This window comes from Eschrichtius robustus, chromosome 19 (genome assembly GCF_028021215.1).
Source record: "Eschrichtius robustus isolate mEscRob2 chromosome 19, mEscRob2.pri, whole genome shotgun sequence".
NCBI classification, from domain to species: domain Eukaryota; kingdom Metazoa; phylum Chordata; class Mammalia; order Artiodactyla; family Eschrichtiidae; genus Eschrichtius; species Eschrichtius robustus.
Window position 1 is genome coordinate 56008595 of NC_090842.1, and position 17643 is coordinate 56026237.

At 44.3% G+C, this 17643-nt stretch overlaps 1 protein-coding gene across 2 annotated transcripts in view; it reads left to right on the forward strand.

The window, feature by feature from the left end:
• The window catches only part of RYR1 (ryanodine receptor 1), a 117280-nt gene that overhangs the window by 79629 nt on the left and 20008 nt on the right, over positions 1-17643 (forward strand). For both annotated transcript variants that reach the window (XM_068529184.1, XM_068529183.1), the window contains 5 exons: positions 1869-1957; positions 2052-2180; positions 2269-2373; positions 4642-4723; positions 6900-7087. In XM_068529184.1, the coding sequence (XP_068385285.1) occupies positions 1869-1957; positions 2052-2180; positions 2269-2373; positions 4642-4723; positions 6900-7087 (593 nt within the window). The remainder of the gene's footprint in view (positions 1-1868; positions 1958-2051; positions 2181-2268; positions 2374-4641; positions 4724-6899; positions 7088-17643) is intronic.

Genomic DNA, 17643 nt, shown 5'->3' on the forward strand with positions numbered 1-17643 from the left:
TAACTGAAGCTTGTTTTCATTGCCTTGATAATTTGATGAATTGGTCATTTGGCAAATGAGTCTACAGAGGTGGTTCTCAAACTCGAGCGTACCTAAGAATCACCAGGAGGCCTTGTTAAACTAGACTTTTGGACCCCATCCCAGATCTTCCGATTTAGTAATTCTGGGGCGGAGCCCAGGAATTTGCATTTCTAACAGGTTTCCTTCCGGAAGATGCTGACGCTGCTGGTCTGGGCCCATGTTTTGAGAGTCACTGCTCCAAAGGGCAGCTCTTAACCTCAGCGCTCTCTTTAAGGCCCTTTAAGAACAGCTACTGTTTATTGAGCACTTATGTACCAGGTTCTGTCCTCAATTCATTGTATATGCTAAAGCATTAAGACCTCACCAAAGCTCTTTAAAGTGGGGCCTATTGTGACCACCGTGTTACATATGGGGGCACCGAGGCACAGTCTGCCACACAGAGAGGTTCAATAACTTGCCTGAGGTCACACAGCGAGGAATTTGCGCAGTCGACTCCTACTCATCTTTCAGGTCATAGGTCAGAGGTCCCCTCCTCCAAGAAGCCCTCCCTGACCACCTTGTCTGGGTCAGGCATCTCCTCTGGGCTCCTCCAACCCCCTGAGCTTCCCCCATCACAACCTTTATCATCATCATCATTATTATTCCAGAACTCCTCAACCACACACTGAAGTAGAGAGAATGGTATAATAAGCCCCCAAGAAGCCATCACTCAGCTCTAACAGTTATCAGCTTTCTGCCATAGAACAATGTTTTTCATAGTGGGAGCCAACTCACCAGAGGGTCGTGAATCAAGTTTATCGCAGAGGTTCTCATTCCTAATTGCGCACTGGTATGCCTGGGGAGCTTTACAAGACACTAAAGATCAGGTTTCACTCAGATATTCTAATTTAATTGGTCTGGGATGGGGTCTGAGCACTGGGATATTTAAAATCCTCCAGGTGGTTCTAATGTGCAATCAGGGTTGGGAGGTTGAGAACTACACATATAGTGGGTTGAGTTCAGAATTCATTTGTAGTTAACTAGACGAGTACAAGACAGAAAATAGCAGAATGTATGGCACATGGTAAGGGTATGTGAAACTTCTGTTTCAGGTATATGTGGATGTAATTTCAGATTAGACATGCGTACTGGGTCTCAGTGTAAATATGTACTGGATTTCCTACCGTAGGTTGCAGTTAGAAAAGACTGAAAATTTACTACATGATAATATAAACTTCACAAGGGCAGGGACTTTGTTTTCTTTTACTGCTGTATCTCCAGGGCACATAATAAATGCTCAGGAAATTTGTAGTGTCAAAGTATGTGACCCATCTTCATCTCCCGTTAGCATATAGTATATGCTCAATAAATATATATTGAATAAATGAACAAATAAATAACAAATGCTTATCTCCTCTGGCTCTTGGTAGGTGCTCAATAAATATTTTTTGGATAAATGAATGAATAAATAACCAATCTCCGATCTCCCCAGCACATAGTAGGCATTCAGTAAAAAACTTTTGTGAACAAACAAAGGCTGAATCTCCATTTCCCCCTGCTACATTGTAGGTGCTCAATAAATATTTTGGGGAAAAAAATGAGTAAATGACTGGCCCTCCACCACATCTGGCACATAGTAGGCCCTCAATAAATATTTATTAGACAAATGGATAAATGATCCTCCATCTTCCCCTAACACATAGTAGGTACTGATAAAGAGTTATTAAGTAAATTAATGATTATATGCCTTCCGGCATACAATAGGCCCTCAATAAACATTTATTGCATAAATGAATAAAGGACTCCCTGTGCACCTCCCCTAGCACATGGTAGATGCTCAATAAATGAGTGACTTTTCATCTCCCTAGATTTCCAGAACTACCTACGGACACAGACAGGGAATACAACCACTATTAACATCATCATCTGTACTGTGGACTACCTCCTGCGGCTTCAGGTGAGGATGTGAGGCCGTCCAGGTGCGACCCGGGTCGGGGTCTGTTGGGCCATGGTTGGCACCAGCAGCCCCTCACACTGTGTCTGCCCCCCAGGAATCCATCAGCGACTTCTACTGGTACTACTCGGGCAAGGATGTCATTGAGGAGCAGGGCAAGAGGAACTTTTCCAAGGCCATGTCGGTGGCTAAACAGGTGTTCAACAGCCTCACCGAATACATTCAGGTAGGGCTCGCCCGCTGGGGCGGGGCGGGGCAGTTCCGCATCCCGCGCCCTGCCTCGTGCTCACGTAGAGCCTCTCTCTGCCCCACAGGGGCCCTGCACCGGGAACCAGCAGAGTCTAGCGCACAGCCGCCTCTGGGACGCCGTGGTGGGATTCCTGCACGTGTTTGCCCACATGATGATGAAGCTCGCTCAGGTTCGGGCCTCTCTGTTCTTCATCCAACTGCTTCCAGGCGGCCCCCAACTGGCACGTTTCCGAGTTTTGCCCCATCGGTCCGTGTCGCACCCCAGTGCTCCCGGCAGGTTGCAGACTGGCCCCTCTCCGTGGCCAAATCCATCTTTCTTCTGGATTGGCTCTCTCCATGACCCCGCCTCCTCCTCTGCCACCGCCAATCGGCTGGTTATCCATCTACAGTTCCCTTGGTCTGACGTTTGGGGCCCGCCGGCTCTGGTCCAGAGCTCCTCTGTGATTGGTTGGTGTTCTTTCCTCTCTGATGAGGTCACCCAGATTCGGACAGGACTAGGGATAGGATGAGGGTAGGCTTCTAGATCTGGGCCTGGGGCTGAAGGGGTGTTTTGCTTCTTTATTCTGCTTGCGGCAGATGACATCTATCCAGGGCATCCATGATGTAAGGTCCCTGTCGAGCCCCGTCTCCCATCTCTAGCATCTTCGTGCTCCCCTTTTCCCCACCACCCCCGCCCCTTTGCAGCCTTGTCAATGCCTCACAAACACCTTATCCATTTGCTCTGCTTCTGTCTGGTACACATATTCAAGGCTGCCATATGCGCTGCAGCAGGGCCCAGCATCTGAAACGGCACCATCCACATCCTAAACATCATACATATATCGGTGTATTTATTACAGTAGTTTTCCAGCAGATGGCAATATTCTGTATATTGTAATTTCCCAACAGGAAAGAGTCTTGAAGAAGGGAAGCCTTTTTCTAATTTACTCAAAGGCGCCACAGGGGCTGGCAGAAACCCTGTCTGGTGTCATCTGACCTTTTGAAAGGAGTTGAACTTAAGAATGCAATTTCTTAGTGTCAGTGAGTTCAAGTGGGGCTGTTGATGTAATCTTAAAATTCTAGAGGATATTGGTAGCTTAGTGTAGAGTTCCAAATCCTGCAGAATTAATGCCTCAGCCATAGTCTAGGTTAAATTGCAAGGGCTAGAAATCCAATTCAAAGTGGTAGCTTACAAAAAAAGAATAAAAAGAAAAGAATTTATCAGTTCACATCACAGATCAGATCCAGGGCCTATAGTGCTGTTAGTAGAAATGTCCCTCTCCTCTCTAGCTTCATTCTCAAGCAGGTGCTCCCCACGGGCTGGGAAAATGATGCCCTGGGCTTTCATGAGCTCCACTAACAGCTCCAGAGGGAAGAGAACACCTCTTTAGATCCAGGAAAAGATCTGCCATATTCTCTTATTGGACTACTAGGTCACATGCCCATTCCTGAACCAATCACCCTGGCCAGGGGAAAGAAAGCTCTGATTGGCCAGTCCTGGTTATATACCCACCCCTACAACCCGGAAGATGGGGTTAGTCCCCTATGCTCTGAGAGTGGGATTGTTGAGAGAATCAAGGGGCTACATCATGGACAGGCACACACCACAGGACTCACCCATCTTAGGATCTTGAGATCCCGGAATGTTGGCATCTTAGAGTCAGAATGCAGAGCTTTGGAACTGTGGAAATGTGTTAGGATTAGAATCAGCAACTCTAGAACTAGCATGGGGTAGAAGGAGCCTTACATCCCATTTATCTGGTACCCTTCCCCTTCCTCCATTTCATTAGGTAGAACCATATGAAATTACCACTTTGTTGGTGAGAAATGACTGAAGACTGGCAATTTTATGTAGCTCAACCTAATACAAATAGGGACCATGGGGCAGAACTTTGACCATGTTGGAGACTTCTGTGGGCCCTACATGAGACCCTGTGACAGGAGAGCCATTCTTCCCAAATGGCTTACCAGAAAGCACATAGCTGTGTCCCACAGCCTTCTTCCTGAACCCAGAGTCCCACTTTTTCTATCACACATTCATTCAACAAACATGTGTCAAGCACCCGCCATAGGCCAGGTGCAGTGCTGAACTCTCATCCCTTCCCAGATCTGTGTCACTGTCCCCAGCATTTGCCCCTGTCCGTCTCTGTCTCTCTTGGTTCCAAGCGTCTGCTCTCAGATCCCCATACTCCTCCCGGTCCTCCTTGCCTGCCAGCCCTTGTCCTTACATGTCACCTGTTGGGCCCACTTCCCCCAAAGTGCCAATCCCACCCCACAGTCTTGTCTCTCTGCCTTTTCCCCTGCTTCCGAGGAACATGTCTGGACTCGGGTCCCCTCGGAGGTAAGAGGGGGAAAGAAAAGGGGTCTTAGGGCCTGCTGGGTGGGTGGAAGCAGCTGGAGGTGTGGGAGGCGTCTCTGCTGAGAAGAGCCCTCACAAAGCTGGGATGTGGGGTCTCTAGGACTCGAGCCAGATCGAGCTGTTGAAGGAGCTGCTGGATCTACAGAAGGACATGGTGGTGATGTTGCTGTCACTACTAGAAGGTAAACTCCTAGTGGGTGGGGGTAAGGGGAGGGTACAAATGTTCAGATGATCCTGAAAATGGCCCTCTGAGACCCAGGAGAGCCTAACCTTCAACCCCATCTGATATCATGTGAGGGTCAATGCACTTAAGTTGCTATAAGAAGCTCAGCAAACACTTATTGGGCACTTATTATGTGCCAGGTCCTGACTGTAGATACAGTAATTTATTGAATCACCAGAGAAATCTTAATTAGGTGGGTGGCCTGGACACTTTTTAAACTTTATGCACTGAATATTTATTTATTTATTTATTTATTTATTTATTTATTTATTTATTTATTTATTTATTTATTTGCTGTATATGTCAGTTAGCTCTTGCTGCCTAACAAATATTCCCAAAAGGTAGTGATTTAAAACAACCATAATTTAATACTAATTAATAAAATTATTTAACTTGTAGACAAAGACTTTTTTCTATAGAGGTTCATAACAGCATCCTCATTCTTTTATATGGCTGCATAGTACTAATTGCATGGGGATACAGTGATTCATTTAACCACACCCCTATCAATGGACATTCAAGGTTCTTGAAAAATATTTTGCTATTACAAACCATGTTGCAATGAATAATCCTCCTACAATGTTTTAAATTTTTGGTAACTAGTCATCAGCTTTTAAAAATCAGATTTTTAAAGGGACTTCCCTGGTGGCACAGTGGTTAAGAATCCGCCTGCCAATGCAGGGGACACGGGTTCGAGCCCTGGTCCAGGAAGAGCCCACATGCCGCGGAGCAACTGAGCCTGTGCGTCACAACTACTGAGCCTGGGCTCTAGAGCCCGCGAGCCACAACTACTGAGCCCGTGCACCTAGAGCCCATGCTCCGCAACAGGAGAAGCCACCGCAAGGAGAAGCCCACACACCGCAAGGAAGAGTAGCCCCCCCTCACCACAACTAGAGAAAGCCCGTGCACAGCAACAAAGACCCAACGCAGCCAAAAATAATCAATTAGTTTTTTAAGAATCAGATTTAAAAATCAAAAATCCCTTTAAACATTTTTCTTGAAAAATTGAAAGATTCGGTGACCATGCGTCCACATTCTCACATGCGAAAAATCAGCTGAACTGGATTAAATAACTGTCATATCAATGTTCAATCTGATTTTGATGACTGCACTATGATTATATAAGAGAATGTCCTCATCTTTAAGAATACATATGCGGAAATGTTTAGGGGTAAAAAGGCCTCATGTCTACAGCTTAGTCCTTAATGGTTCAGTGAAAAAAAATAGAGAGGGAGAGGTATTATAAAGCAAACATGGCAAAATGTAAACAATTGATGAATCTGGAATACATGAGGGTCCCCTTGCACTATTCTTGTGAACTACATGTAAATTTGAAATTATATGAAAATTGAAAGGTACAAAAAGAAGCTGGAGCCAGTTTGGGGAGTTCCCTGGTGGTCCAGTGGTTAGGATTCGGGGTTTTCACTGCTGTGGCCCAGGTTCAGTCCCTGGTGGCAGAACTAAGATCCCGCAAGCTGTGTGGCACAGCCAAAAAATAAATGAATAAATATAAATATAAATAAAATTCTGTTAAAAAAAAAGTTGGAGCCAGTTCGCTTTGGAGGGGGTGTGGGGTCCCAGTTTACCACAGTCTCCACCTCTCCCTGTTGTCTTGTCTTTGGCCTACCTCACTCATCTGTGGACCCGCCTGGCCTCTGTGGGCTAGTGGAAGGCTTAGGTGGTGTGAGCTCTGAGGTCATGCAGCTCTGGGTTCAAGTCCTCCCCACCCCCTTACTGGCTGTGTAAACCTGAGTTTGAGACTTTCTCTGAGTCTGTTTCCTCATCTATAAAAATGAATAGTGACACACGTTCCTTACAAAGATGAGGTCGTGTCAGTGCAGCACTTGGCATGGCATCTGGACCCACCATTAGTTTATGCCATTGTTATCTTTGTTGATGACTCCGCCAGCTATCGGGGGAGGAGGACATAGACAGAATCAGCCAGGTTCACACCTGATGCCGAGGCAGATCAGAAAGTGACCCTTGCCCTCTGAGGGGTGGTACAGGAGCTGGCCAGGGAAGCTTCCACCAGCACAGTGGATCCTGGTGGCTCCTGAGCTGGAGAGGGAGGCAAGCCCAATGGGGATCCAGAAAGGAGGCTCTGTTGAGCCACACTGACCTGGGGCTGCCTGCAGGGAACGTGGTGAATGGCATGATTGCCCGGCAGATGGTGGACATGCTTGTGGAATCCTCATCCAATGTGGAGATGATCCTCAAGTTCTTTGACATGTTCCTGAAACTCAAGGACATTGTGGGCTCTGAAGCCTTCCAGGACTACGTCACTGATCCCCGTGGCCTCATCTCCAAGAAGGACTTCCAGAAGGTGAGTACTGGAAGGCGGATGGGTGGAGTGCCAAGTGCCAGTCATGCCCTTCCTGGCTGCCTGCTGTAGGCAAGAGACTTCTCTGGATGCCTCAGTTTCCTTATCTGTAAAATGGGGATAAAACCATCCTTGGACTTGTTTTGAAGACAAAATGCATTAACACAAATGAAAACCTTATTTCTATTATCATTATTAACAGTCATAATATTATCATTATTATAAATAGAGATCAGTTATTCAGTTGATAAACATCTATTGGGTTTCTCCTCTGTGTTGGGCTCTGTGCTGGTACCATGGACACAGCAATGACTGAGACAGACACAGCCCTGCCTTCACGGGGCTTATAGACTAACGGGAGAGGCAGTCACTAACGACCACTGCAGGTCTAAATAATGAGGCTGTTAGGAGGGAAAAGCAGGAACCAGCTCTGTCCAGGAGCCCACTCACCTGCCTCTGCCAACCCTTCCACCCCAGGTAAGCCACTCATCCGCTCTAAGCCTCAGGCTCTTCTGTGAAATGGGACTAAGATAATAACATTAACTGTTTCACAGGACTGCTTTGAGGTTAGGCAGTGGGTGAACAGAGCCTGGACAGTGCCTGGAACACAGGAGAGTACAAGAGATGTTACCTATTATTATTACTATTATTACTGCCAGATCTTTTCCATCACCATTTTGTTAAATTTTTCTTTTGAAATAACTTCAATCTTATGGAGGAGTTGCAGGAACAGTACATAAAATTTCTGAATACCTTTTCACCCGGATTGCCCAAATGTTAGCTTTTTTTAAAATTTATTTATTTATTTATTTATTTATTTATTTATTTATTTATTTATTTGGCTGTGCTGGGTCTTAGTTGCAGCACAAGGGTCTTCGTTGCGATGTGCGGGATCTTTTAGTTGCAGCATATGGGATCTTTAATTGTGGCATGCGGGCTCTTAGTTGCGGCGTGTGGGATCTAGTTCCCTGACCAGGGACCCCTGCATTGGGAGCTCGGAATCTCAGCCACTGGACCACCAGGGAAGTCCCCCAAATGTTAACTTTTTACCTCATTTGCTCTATCATGATTCCTCTTTACCTCTAAATACTTCAGTGTGTATCTCCTGAGAACAAGTTCATTCCCTTACATAACCACAAAACAATTATGCAAATCAGGAAACCAACACTGGGACAATCCTGCTATCTACAGACTTTATTCAGTTTTTGCTCTTGAAGAAATTTTTTTCCTTGTCAAGGATCCAGTCCAGGATCAGGGATTGCATTTAGGCCTCCTGTCTCTTTAGCTCCCTTCAATCTGCAACCCCTCCTTGATCTGTCTTTGCCTCTTATGATCTTGATATTTTTGAAAAATAGAGGCCAGTTGTTTTATAGGATGGCCCTCAGTGTGGGTTTGTCTGAGTTTTCCTTGTGATTCGATTCAATTCAGGTTATACGCCTTTGGCAGGACTATCAGAGGAGGGCTATGTCTTTCTCAGTGCGTCGTATCAGGAGGCATGTGATGTTGGTTCTTCACATTACAGTTGGTGTTAGCTTGGTCACATGGTGAAGGTGGTGTTTACCACAGTCTCCACTGTAATGATACTGTCGTTCCCCTTGGTATCTTGTGAAGATGTGCTTTGAGACTATGTAAATATCCTGCGCACCCTCTCAGGGTTAGCCTCTATCAGTGATACTTGTCTCCACGATTATTACTATGGCAGTTGATAAATGGTGGTTTTCTAATTTCCCTGTACCCTTTACCTTGACCAGGTACCTTTTTTCATTTTATTGCAGTATGGTTGACTTACCATATTGCAATAAAATGTTGTGTTAATTTCTACAGTATAGCAAAGTGATTCGGTTATACATATATATATATATATTCTTTTTCATATTCTTTCCCATTATGGTTGATCACCACAGGATATTGAGTATAGTTCCCTGTGCTATAGAGTAGGACCTTGTTGTTTATCCATCCTACATGTAATAGTTTGGATCTGCTAATCCCAAACTACCAATCCTTCCCTCCCCCACCTCCCCCTCTCCCTTGGCAACCACAAGTCTGTTCTCTATATCTGTGAGTCTGTTTCTGTTTCACAGATATGTTCATTTGTGTCATATTTTAGATTCACACATAAGTGCTATCATATGGTATTTGTCTTTCTCTTTCTGACTTAGTTTGCTTAGTATGATAATCTCTAGGTTCATCCATGTTGCTGCAAATGTCATTATTTTATTCTTTTTTATGGCTGAGTAATATTCCACTGTATATTTGGACCACATCTTCTTTATCCATTCATCTGTCAATGGACATTTAGGTTGTTTCCATGTCCTGGCTATTGTAAATAGTGCTGCTATGAACATAGGGGTGCATGTATCTTTTTGAAACATAGTTTTGTCTGGGTGTATGCCCAGGAGTAGGATTGCTGGATCATATGGCAACTCTATTTTTAGTTCTTTGAGGATCCTCCATTCTGTTCTCCATAGAGGCTGCACCAATTTACATTCCCACCAACAGTGTAAGAGGGTTCCCTTTTCTCCACACATTAGGTACCATTTTACTGTAAGGAAGAGTTTTTGCCTTCTCCTCCATTTATTTATTTGCTTGTTTGTTCGTTCATTCATTCATTCATTCATTTGTATGGGTATAGACTCATGGCTTTTTATTTTATTCTAGAGATTGCAATCACTGTTGTCCATCAGCATTTAAATAAACCCCGGGTCTCCTGAGTTGAATACAAAGCGCCCCATGCCTCCCAGTTGTCCTCTGAGAGCCTCCCTGCCTCTCTCTCTCCCCGCTTCTCAGCCACGCCTCCCAAGAGCTATCTACCCTCGCTCACTCCTTTCTCACCTCCCACTCCTTCCCTGATTCGGGGCTTCTGTCCCTGTCACTCTCCTGAAACTACACCAGCTAAGATGATCAGTGATCTCTTCACCCTAAATCTCTCCTCTGACTTGTCATCTTGGCAGCGTTTGCCACAGTCGGCCATTTCCTCCCCCTCGGCAATGCCTTGCTCCCCTGGGCGTCTGTGCCACGCATTCGTGGGACCCCCACCTTCCCTGCCAATCCCTCGCAGCCTCTTTTTTTTTTTTTTTTAACATCTTTATTGGAGTATAATTGCTTTACAATGGTGTGTCAGTTTCTGCTTTATAACAAAGTGAATCAGCTATACATATACATATATCCCCATGTCTCCTCCCTCTTGCGTCTCCCTCCCTCCCACCCTCCCTATCCCACCCGTCTAGGTGGTCACAAAGCACCGAGCTGATCTCCCTGTGCTATGTGGCTGCTTCCCACTAGCTATCTGTTTTACATTTGGTAGTGTATATATGTCCATGCCACTCTCTCACTTCATCCCAGCTTACCCTTCCCCCTCCCCGTGTCCTCAAGTCCGTTCTCTAGTAGGTCTGCGTCTTTATTCCTGTCGCCCTCGCAGCCTCTTAAACATCGCTGTCCCTGAGCCCTGCACCTTCAGGAAGAAGAGCTAATATGTATCATGTTCTCACTCTGTGCCAGGTCCTGTGTGTAAATGAATGTTAATTTACAGTAACCCTTAGGTAGTAAGGACTTTTTTTTTTTTTTTTTTTGGCTGCGTTGGGTCTTCGTTGCTGCGCGTGGGCTTTCTCCAGTTGCGGTGAGCGGGGGCTACTCTTTGTTGCGGGGCGCGGGCTTCTCACTGTGGTGGCTTCTCTTGTTGTGGACCACAGGCTCTAGGCGTGTGGGCTTCAGTAGTTGTGGCTTGTGGGCTCTAGAGCGCAGGCTCAGTAGTTGTGGCACATGGGCTTAGTTGCTCTGCGGCATGTGGGATCTTCCTGGACCAGGGCTCGAACCCGTGTCCCCTGTATTGGCGGATTCTTAACCACTGGACCACCAGGGAAGTCCCAGTAAGGACTATTTTTTATTCCCATTTTGCAGAAGTGGAAACTGAGGCACAGGAAGGTTAAAGTGCTGTGCTTAAGGTCACACAACTGATAAGTAATAAAGCTGGGATTAGAACTCAGGCAGTCTGGCTCCAGAGTACACTGCCTCCAGATTCATCCACTAATCTAGCCTAATAAACAGTCAATGAGCACCTCCTGGGTGCCAGGCCCTCTCTGGGGAGTCCCAGCTCGACGCTCAAGACTGGCAGGTTAGGGTGAGAGTCTCAGTAGGGACTGCGAGAGAACCAAAAAGGACGATGCAGGAGCTAAAGTCCCATCATTTATAATTTTAAAATGACCCTACTCAGCAAAGGAAACCATCGACCAAAAAAAAAGGCAACTTACGGAATGGAAGAAAATATTTGCCAACCACATATTTAATACGGGGTTAATATCCAAAATATACAAAGAAGTCATTATAGCTCAAAAGCAATAAAACCAATAACCCAATCTAAAAATGGGCAAAGGACCTGAATAGACATTTTTCCAAAGAAGGCATACAAATGGCCAACAGGTACAAGAAAAGGTGCTAAATATCACTAATCATCAGGAAAGTGCAAATCAAAACCACAGTGAGATATCACCTCACACCTGTTAGGATGGGTGTTATCAAAAAAACAAGAGATAACGAGTGTGGCAAGGACGTAGAGAAAAGGAGATCTTTGTCCATTGTTGGTGGGAATGTAAACTGGTGCAACCACTATGGAAAACAGAATGGAAGTTCCTCAGGAAATTAAAAACAGAACTACAGTAGGACCCAGGAATCCCATTTCTGGGTATCTATCCAAAGGAAATGAAACTATAATTGCAAAGTGATGTTTGCACTCTCACATTCATTGCAGCATTATTCACAATAGCCAAGGTGTGAAATCAACCTAAGTATCTGTCAATGGATGAATGGATAAAGAAGATGTGGTATGTGTGTATGTGTGTGTGTGAAATATCATTTAGCCTTGGATAAGGCTGGAAATCTTGTCATTTGCAGCAACATGGATGAACCTGGAGGGCATTATGCTAAGTGAAATAAGCCAGCCAGAGAAAGACAAATACTGCATGGTATCACTTGTGTGAAATCTAAAAATAAAAGTCAAACTCAGAAACAGAGAGTAGAAAAGTGAGTGGTTTCCATAAGCTGGGAGGTGGTGGAAAAAGGGAGAGGTTGGTGAAAGGGTACAAACTTTCAGTTATAAGGTTAATTTTTAAAAAATGGGTAAAGATCCCTCCTGACTATTCAGGGTTTCACAAATCACAAGATTTGATGTCATGTACACAACATTTTGTAGCTCAATATCTGTTTCACAAAGTTACAAACAATCTGTAACTTTAAAAGTGCATTGGCTTTATTTTTTGAATAAATAATACATTCACATAATTTTTAGAGTAAAATATAACAAAGTATGAAGTGTGAGAAGTCTCATTCCCACCCCTTTCTCAACCTACGCTTCCTTCACCCCCACTGCTGTGAGTAAGCATTAGTTTCTTTTGTATCCTTCTATCATTTTCTCCAGATATTATTTTCCTCTTTTCTTACATAATAGGTAATAAGCTATATACATTGGCCTGTATCACTTAACAATATATTCTAGAGATATAGGAAGTGTCCTGATTATTTTTTATAGGTATCCAGTACTCCACTTTGTGTATATATTATGGTTTGATTATTCCCTGTTGATGGACACTCACTTTTTCCCAGTCTTTTGCCATTACAACACATGCTGTCATTAGGGTGGCCATGGATAGTTGCGCAAGTTGTGCACTGTACAAAGGTGCCATTTATAGGACAGATACTGTAAATTTGTACTGCTGATTTCCAGCAGATGGAGGTAAGAGTGTTGAGGAAGGCTCCATATGGGCCACTAGCAATGCTGGCTAGAACAATTACCTTTGTATGTACATCATTTTGTACGTGCAGTTATATCTAAAGGTAAACTTCCAAAAGTGGGATTGCTGGGTTAAAGGGTAACTGCATTTGTCATTTGGACAGATCTTGCCCTGCCTTTTTCCTTCTCATTAGCAAAATGTGAGACTGCCTGTTTTCCCACAGCCTCACCACCAGACCGCATTGTCAAATATTTGGATTTTTGCCAATCTGATAGGTGAAAAAGGGTATTGAGTGCAGTTTTAATTCACATTTCTCCTGTTACGAGTGTAATTAGGCATCTTTTCATGTTACTTCTTTTGTATTACTTGTTCAGTGAACTGACCACGTCTTTGGCTTACTTTTCTATTGGGATGTTGGTGTTTTTCTTCTTGATTTCTATATTTGGCTGATTATAACTTTGTTAGTGATATGAGGTGTACTTCTTTTTTCTGGTTCATCATTTGTCTTTTGACTTTGCTTATGGTGGTTTGTTTTGTTGGTTGGTTGGTTGGTTGGTTGGTTGGTTGGCTGGTTGGCTTTGGGGGGAGAGGGTTGGCCATGCATAAGACTTGATTTTTATGTAGAAAATCATTTAAAATATTTTATTAATTTTTAACAGAATAGATAATACAGGGATACAGTCCTTTTGTAGAGAAATTCAGAACTTATAGCTATGGTTGAGGTTATCTTTGGTCCCCACACCCAACCCTACTCTCATCCCGCCTCTTCAAAGGCTGCCACAGTTATCCTCTTGATGTTCATATCTCTGGACATTTATTTCTGCATTTCCGTTCATATGTGAATCTGCACTGAAAAATATATAGAGGGCTTCCCTGGTGGCGCAGTGGTTAAGAATCTGCCTGCCAATGCAGGGGACACCGGTTTGATCCCTGGTCCGGGAATAGCCCACATGCCGCGGAGCAACTAAGCCTGTGCGCCACAACTACTGAGCCGGCGCTCTAGAGCCCGCGAGCCACAACTACTGAAGCCAGTGTGCCACAACTACTGAAGCCTGCACGCCTAGAGACTGTGCTCCGCCACAGAAGCCACCGCAATGAGAAGCCCACGCACCGCAACAAAGAGTAACCCCCGCTCTCAGCAACTAGAGAAAACCCGCGTGCAGCAGCAAAGACCCAATGCAGCCAAAAATTAAATAAATGAATAAATAAATAAATTTATTTAAAAAAGAAAAATATATAGAATTATTTTAGGGTTTCCCAAGTTCTTCGTGGTTGACAGTGTTCTTGACAGTCTGCAAAACATGTCTCCCATGATAAGTACTTTGCAGATTCCAAAACATCTACTACGGTTTGGGAAGCCCTTCCTGGTGGGTGAAAACACATTTCAGGCTACTAATTTATTCTTAGTTAGTACTATTTTGTGGTTTTCTTTATTGTTTTTTATTAGCAAATGTTTTGTACCTATCTCTAAATTAAAAGACTTCCTTTTAAAAAACATCTTTATTGAGATATAATTCATATGCTATAAAATTCACCCATTTAAAAGGTACAATTTAATGTTTTTTTGATATATTCACAGAATTGTGCAACCATCGCTACAATCTAATTAGAACATTTTAATCACCCCAAAAAGAAACCCCATACCCTTTAGCAGTCACTTCCATTTCCCCCACTCAGGCCCCTGGCAGCTAATCTACTTTCTGTCTCTATAGATTTGCCTCTTCTGGACACTTCATGTGAATGGAACTGTACAATATATGGTCTTAAAAAGCTTTCCTTCTATTTAACGAACCACAATATCGTTATCACTCCTAACTAAAAACAAAGCAATAAAGACAAAATGAAAAAGATCCATAGTTCATTAAATCATCAAATGTCTGGCCAATGTTCACATTTCCAGATCTTCTGAAGACCACATATAATTTTTTGTAATTTCTTTGCAGCAGGATCCAAACAAGGCCACCCAGTGCTACTGGTTGCTATTTCTTAAATTCTCCTTTAGAAAAAAAAATTATCTACTTATTTGTTTTTGGCTCTGTTGGGTCTCCGTTGCTACGCGTGGGCTTTCTCCAGTTGCGGAGAGCGGGGGCTACTCTTTGTTGCGGAGTGCAGGCTCCAGTAGTTGTGGCACGTGGGCTTAGTTGCTCCACAACATGTGGGATCGTCCCAGACCAGAGTTCGAACACTGTGTCCCCTGCATAGGCAGGCAGATTCTTAACCACTGCACTGCCAGGGAAGTCCCTGTTTGCTCTTTCTTTAAACCTCCTTTTATCTACTGCTGCCCCTCCATCACTTTTCCCTTACCTGGCAGTTTATCTGATGGATACCTGGGTTGCTGGTCATGTAGAGCAGCGCTCCCCGATGGAAATACAATGAGAGCAACACATATAATTAAGAAATTTCTGGGACGTCCCTGGTGGTCCAGTGGTTAAGAATCCACCTTCCAATGCAGGGGACGCGGGTTTGATCCCTGGTCGGGGGAACTAAGATCCCGTATGCCACGGGGCAACTAAGCCCGCGCACTGCAGCTACTGAGCCCACGCGCTCTGGAGCTCTCGCACCACTAGAGAGAAGCCCACGTGCCGCAACGAAGAGCCCGCGCGCCGCAAGGAAAGATCCCGCGTGCCGCAACTAAGACCCAACACAGCCAAAAATAAGTAAATAAATATTTTTTAAAAAAAGAAATTTCTAATACCTACACTTAAAAAAAGAAGTAAAAAGAAACACGTGAAATTATTTTTAACAATGTTTTATTTAACCTACTCTACCAAAAATAATATTTCAACGTATAGTCAATGTAAAAATTATCAGATATCTTAAATTCTTTTTTTATACTAAGCCTTTTTTTTTAAAAGGAACATTTATTTATTTATTTATTTATTGGGCTGTGTTGGGTCTTCATTGTTGCATGCAGGCTTTCTCTAGTTGTGGCGAGGCGGGGTCTACTCTTCGTTGTGGTGCGTAGGCTTCTCATTGCGGTGGCTTCTCTTGTTGCGGAGCATGGGCTCTAGGCACGCGGGCTTCAGTAGTTGTGGCTCGCAGGCTCTAGAGGGCAGGCTCAGTAGTTGTGATGCACGGGCCTAGCTGCTCCGCGGCATGTGGGATCTTCCCGGACCAGGGATTGAACCCACGTCCCCTGCATTGGCAGACGGATTCTTAAGCACTGCGCCACCAGAGAAGTCCTATACTAAGTCTTTAAAATCCGTATGTATTTTACACTGTCAGCACATCTCACTTTGCACCAGCCATGATTCAAGGGCTCAGTAGCCACATGTGGCTCATAGCTGTCATTAGATAGTGCTCTCCTAGTTGTAGAGTTTCCCACAGTTTTGATCTGGCTGATGCAACTTTGTGGTGTCATTTAATGTGTTCCTCTGTCCCCTGCATTTCCTGTAAACTGGGACTTGGGTCAAGAAGCTCGATCAGATTCACGTTTGGAGTTTTTGTTTTTATTTTTATTTTTCGCCAACACCTTCCTTTGTGGTGCTTCATACGTCCATCAAGAGGCACATCCTGTCCCGTCATCTCTCCTTTTGTGATGTCAGCAACCACTGATATTCAATGCCCAGACACATTAGTTCATTAGAGGTTGCAAAATGGCAATATTCTCATTTCTAAATGTTTGACCTTTACCAAACATCATATGGTTTCCCAAACCCAAAGCATCATATGATTCCCAGACTCTTTACAAATCTTTGTATTTTACAATATGCTTTTCAATTTTTTTATGGTTTAAAAGACAAGGTTAGGTTGTTTTTTTTTTAAGGACTTCTTAATTTTCAAAAATTGTAACAGAGTTAAAAAGTCTTTTCAGTTTTCAAGATGCTTAATTCATTTGAAATATGCATTGAGCACGTACTGTGTGTAGCAGTGAACAAAACAGAGACTGACAGCCCAGTGGGGAGGGACAGATGAAAATAAGTAAAGAAACAAAATAATTTCAGGTTATAATCTGTGGTCTGAAGGAAATGAGCAGGGTGGTGTGCAAGAGAGCATGCGTGGAGTAAGCCCTGTAAATTGGGTGGTCAGGGAAGGTCTTTCCAGAAGAGGACATTGAAGCCAAGAGCTGAAAGCTACCCTGTGAAGGTAGGGGAGGTTGTGGCATCCCCAGGAAAAGGGACAACAAGTGTAAAGGCTGAAAAGTGGGAATAAGAGGGATGCAAAGGAGGCCAGTATGGCTGGAGAGGGCTGTTGGGGGCGGGGAGAGGAAAACTTTAAGTCTGAGAGGTGAGGGGGGCAGATGTGCTGGCACTGGTTGGCTGCAGGGAGGACTCTTTAAACCTGAATGAGATGGAGCGAAGGGAGGATTCTGAGCAGGGGAGGAATGTGACCTGACTCAGATGTTCACAGGGTCCCTCCAGCTGTGGGTGGGGGGAAGAGACTGTGGGGACAGAAGAGGAGCAGGGAGACCAGGGAGAAGGTTACTGCGATGGTCCAATGGGGGACAAAACCAGGGTAGGGGCCATGGAGGGGGCAGAAGTGTATGTGTCCTAGATCTTTTGAAAGTAGAGCTGACAGATTTGCTGATGGATTAGGTGTGGGTAGTGAGATAAAAGAGAGGAATCAAGGCTGACTCAAAGATTTTAACTCAAGCACCTGGGTGGGTGGTGATGCTATTCCTGAGATGGGTAAGACTGTGGGAGGAGAGGTTTTGAAATCAAGAGTTCAGTTTTGGCCATTTCCACAAAGAGATGTCAGATAAGGCTTCCACTGTTAAGTGTATGGATTCTGCGGAGCAGTCAGGGCTGGGATGTAGACTTTACAGTCATTGGCATGGGATGGCTTTCAGAGGTTCGGGCCTCAGTGACATCTCCATGACGAGTGTATATCTCAAGA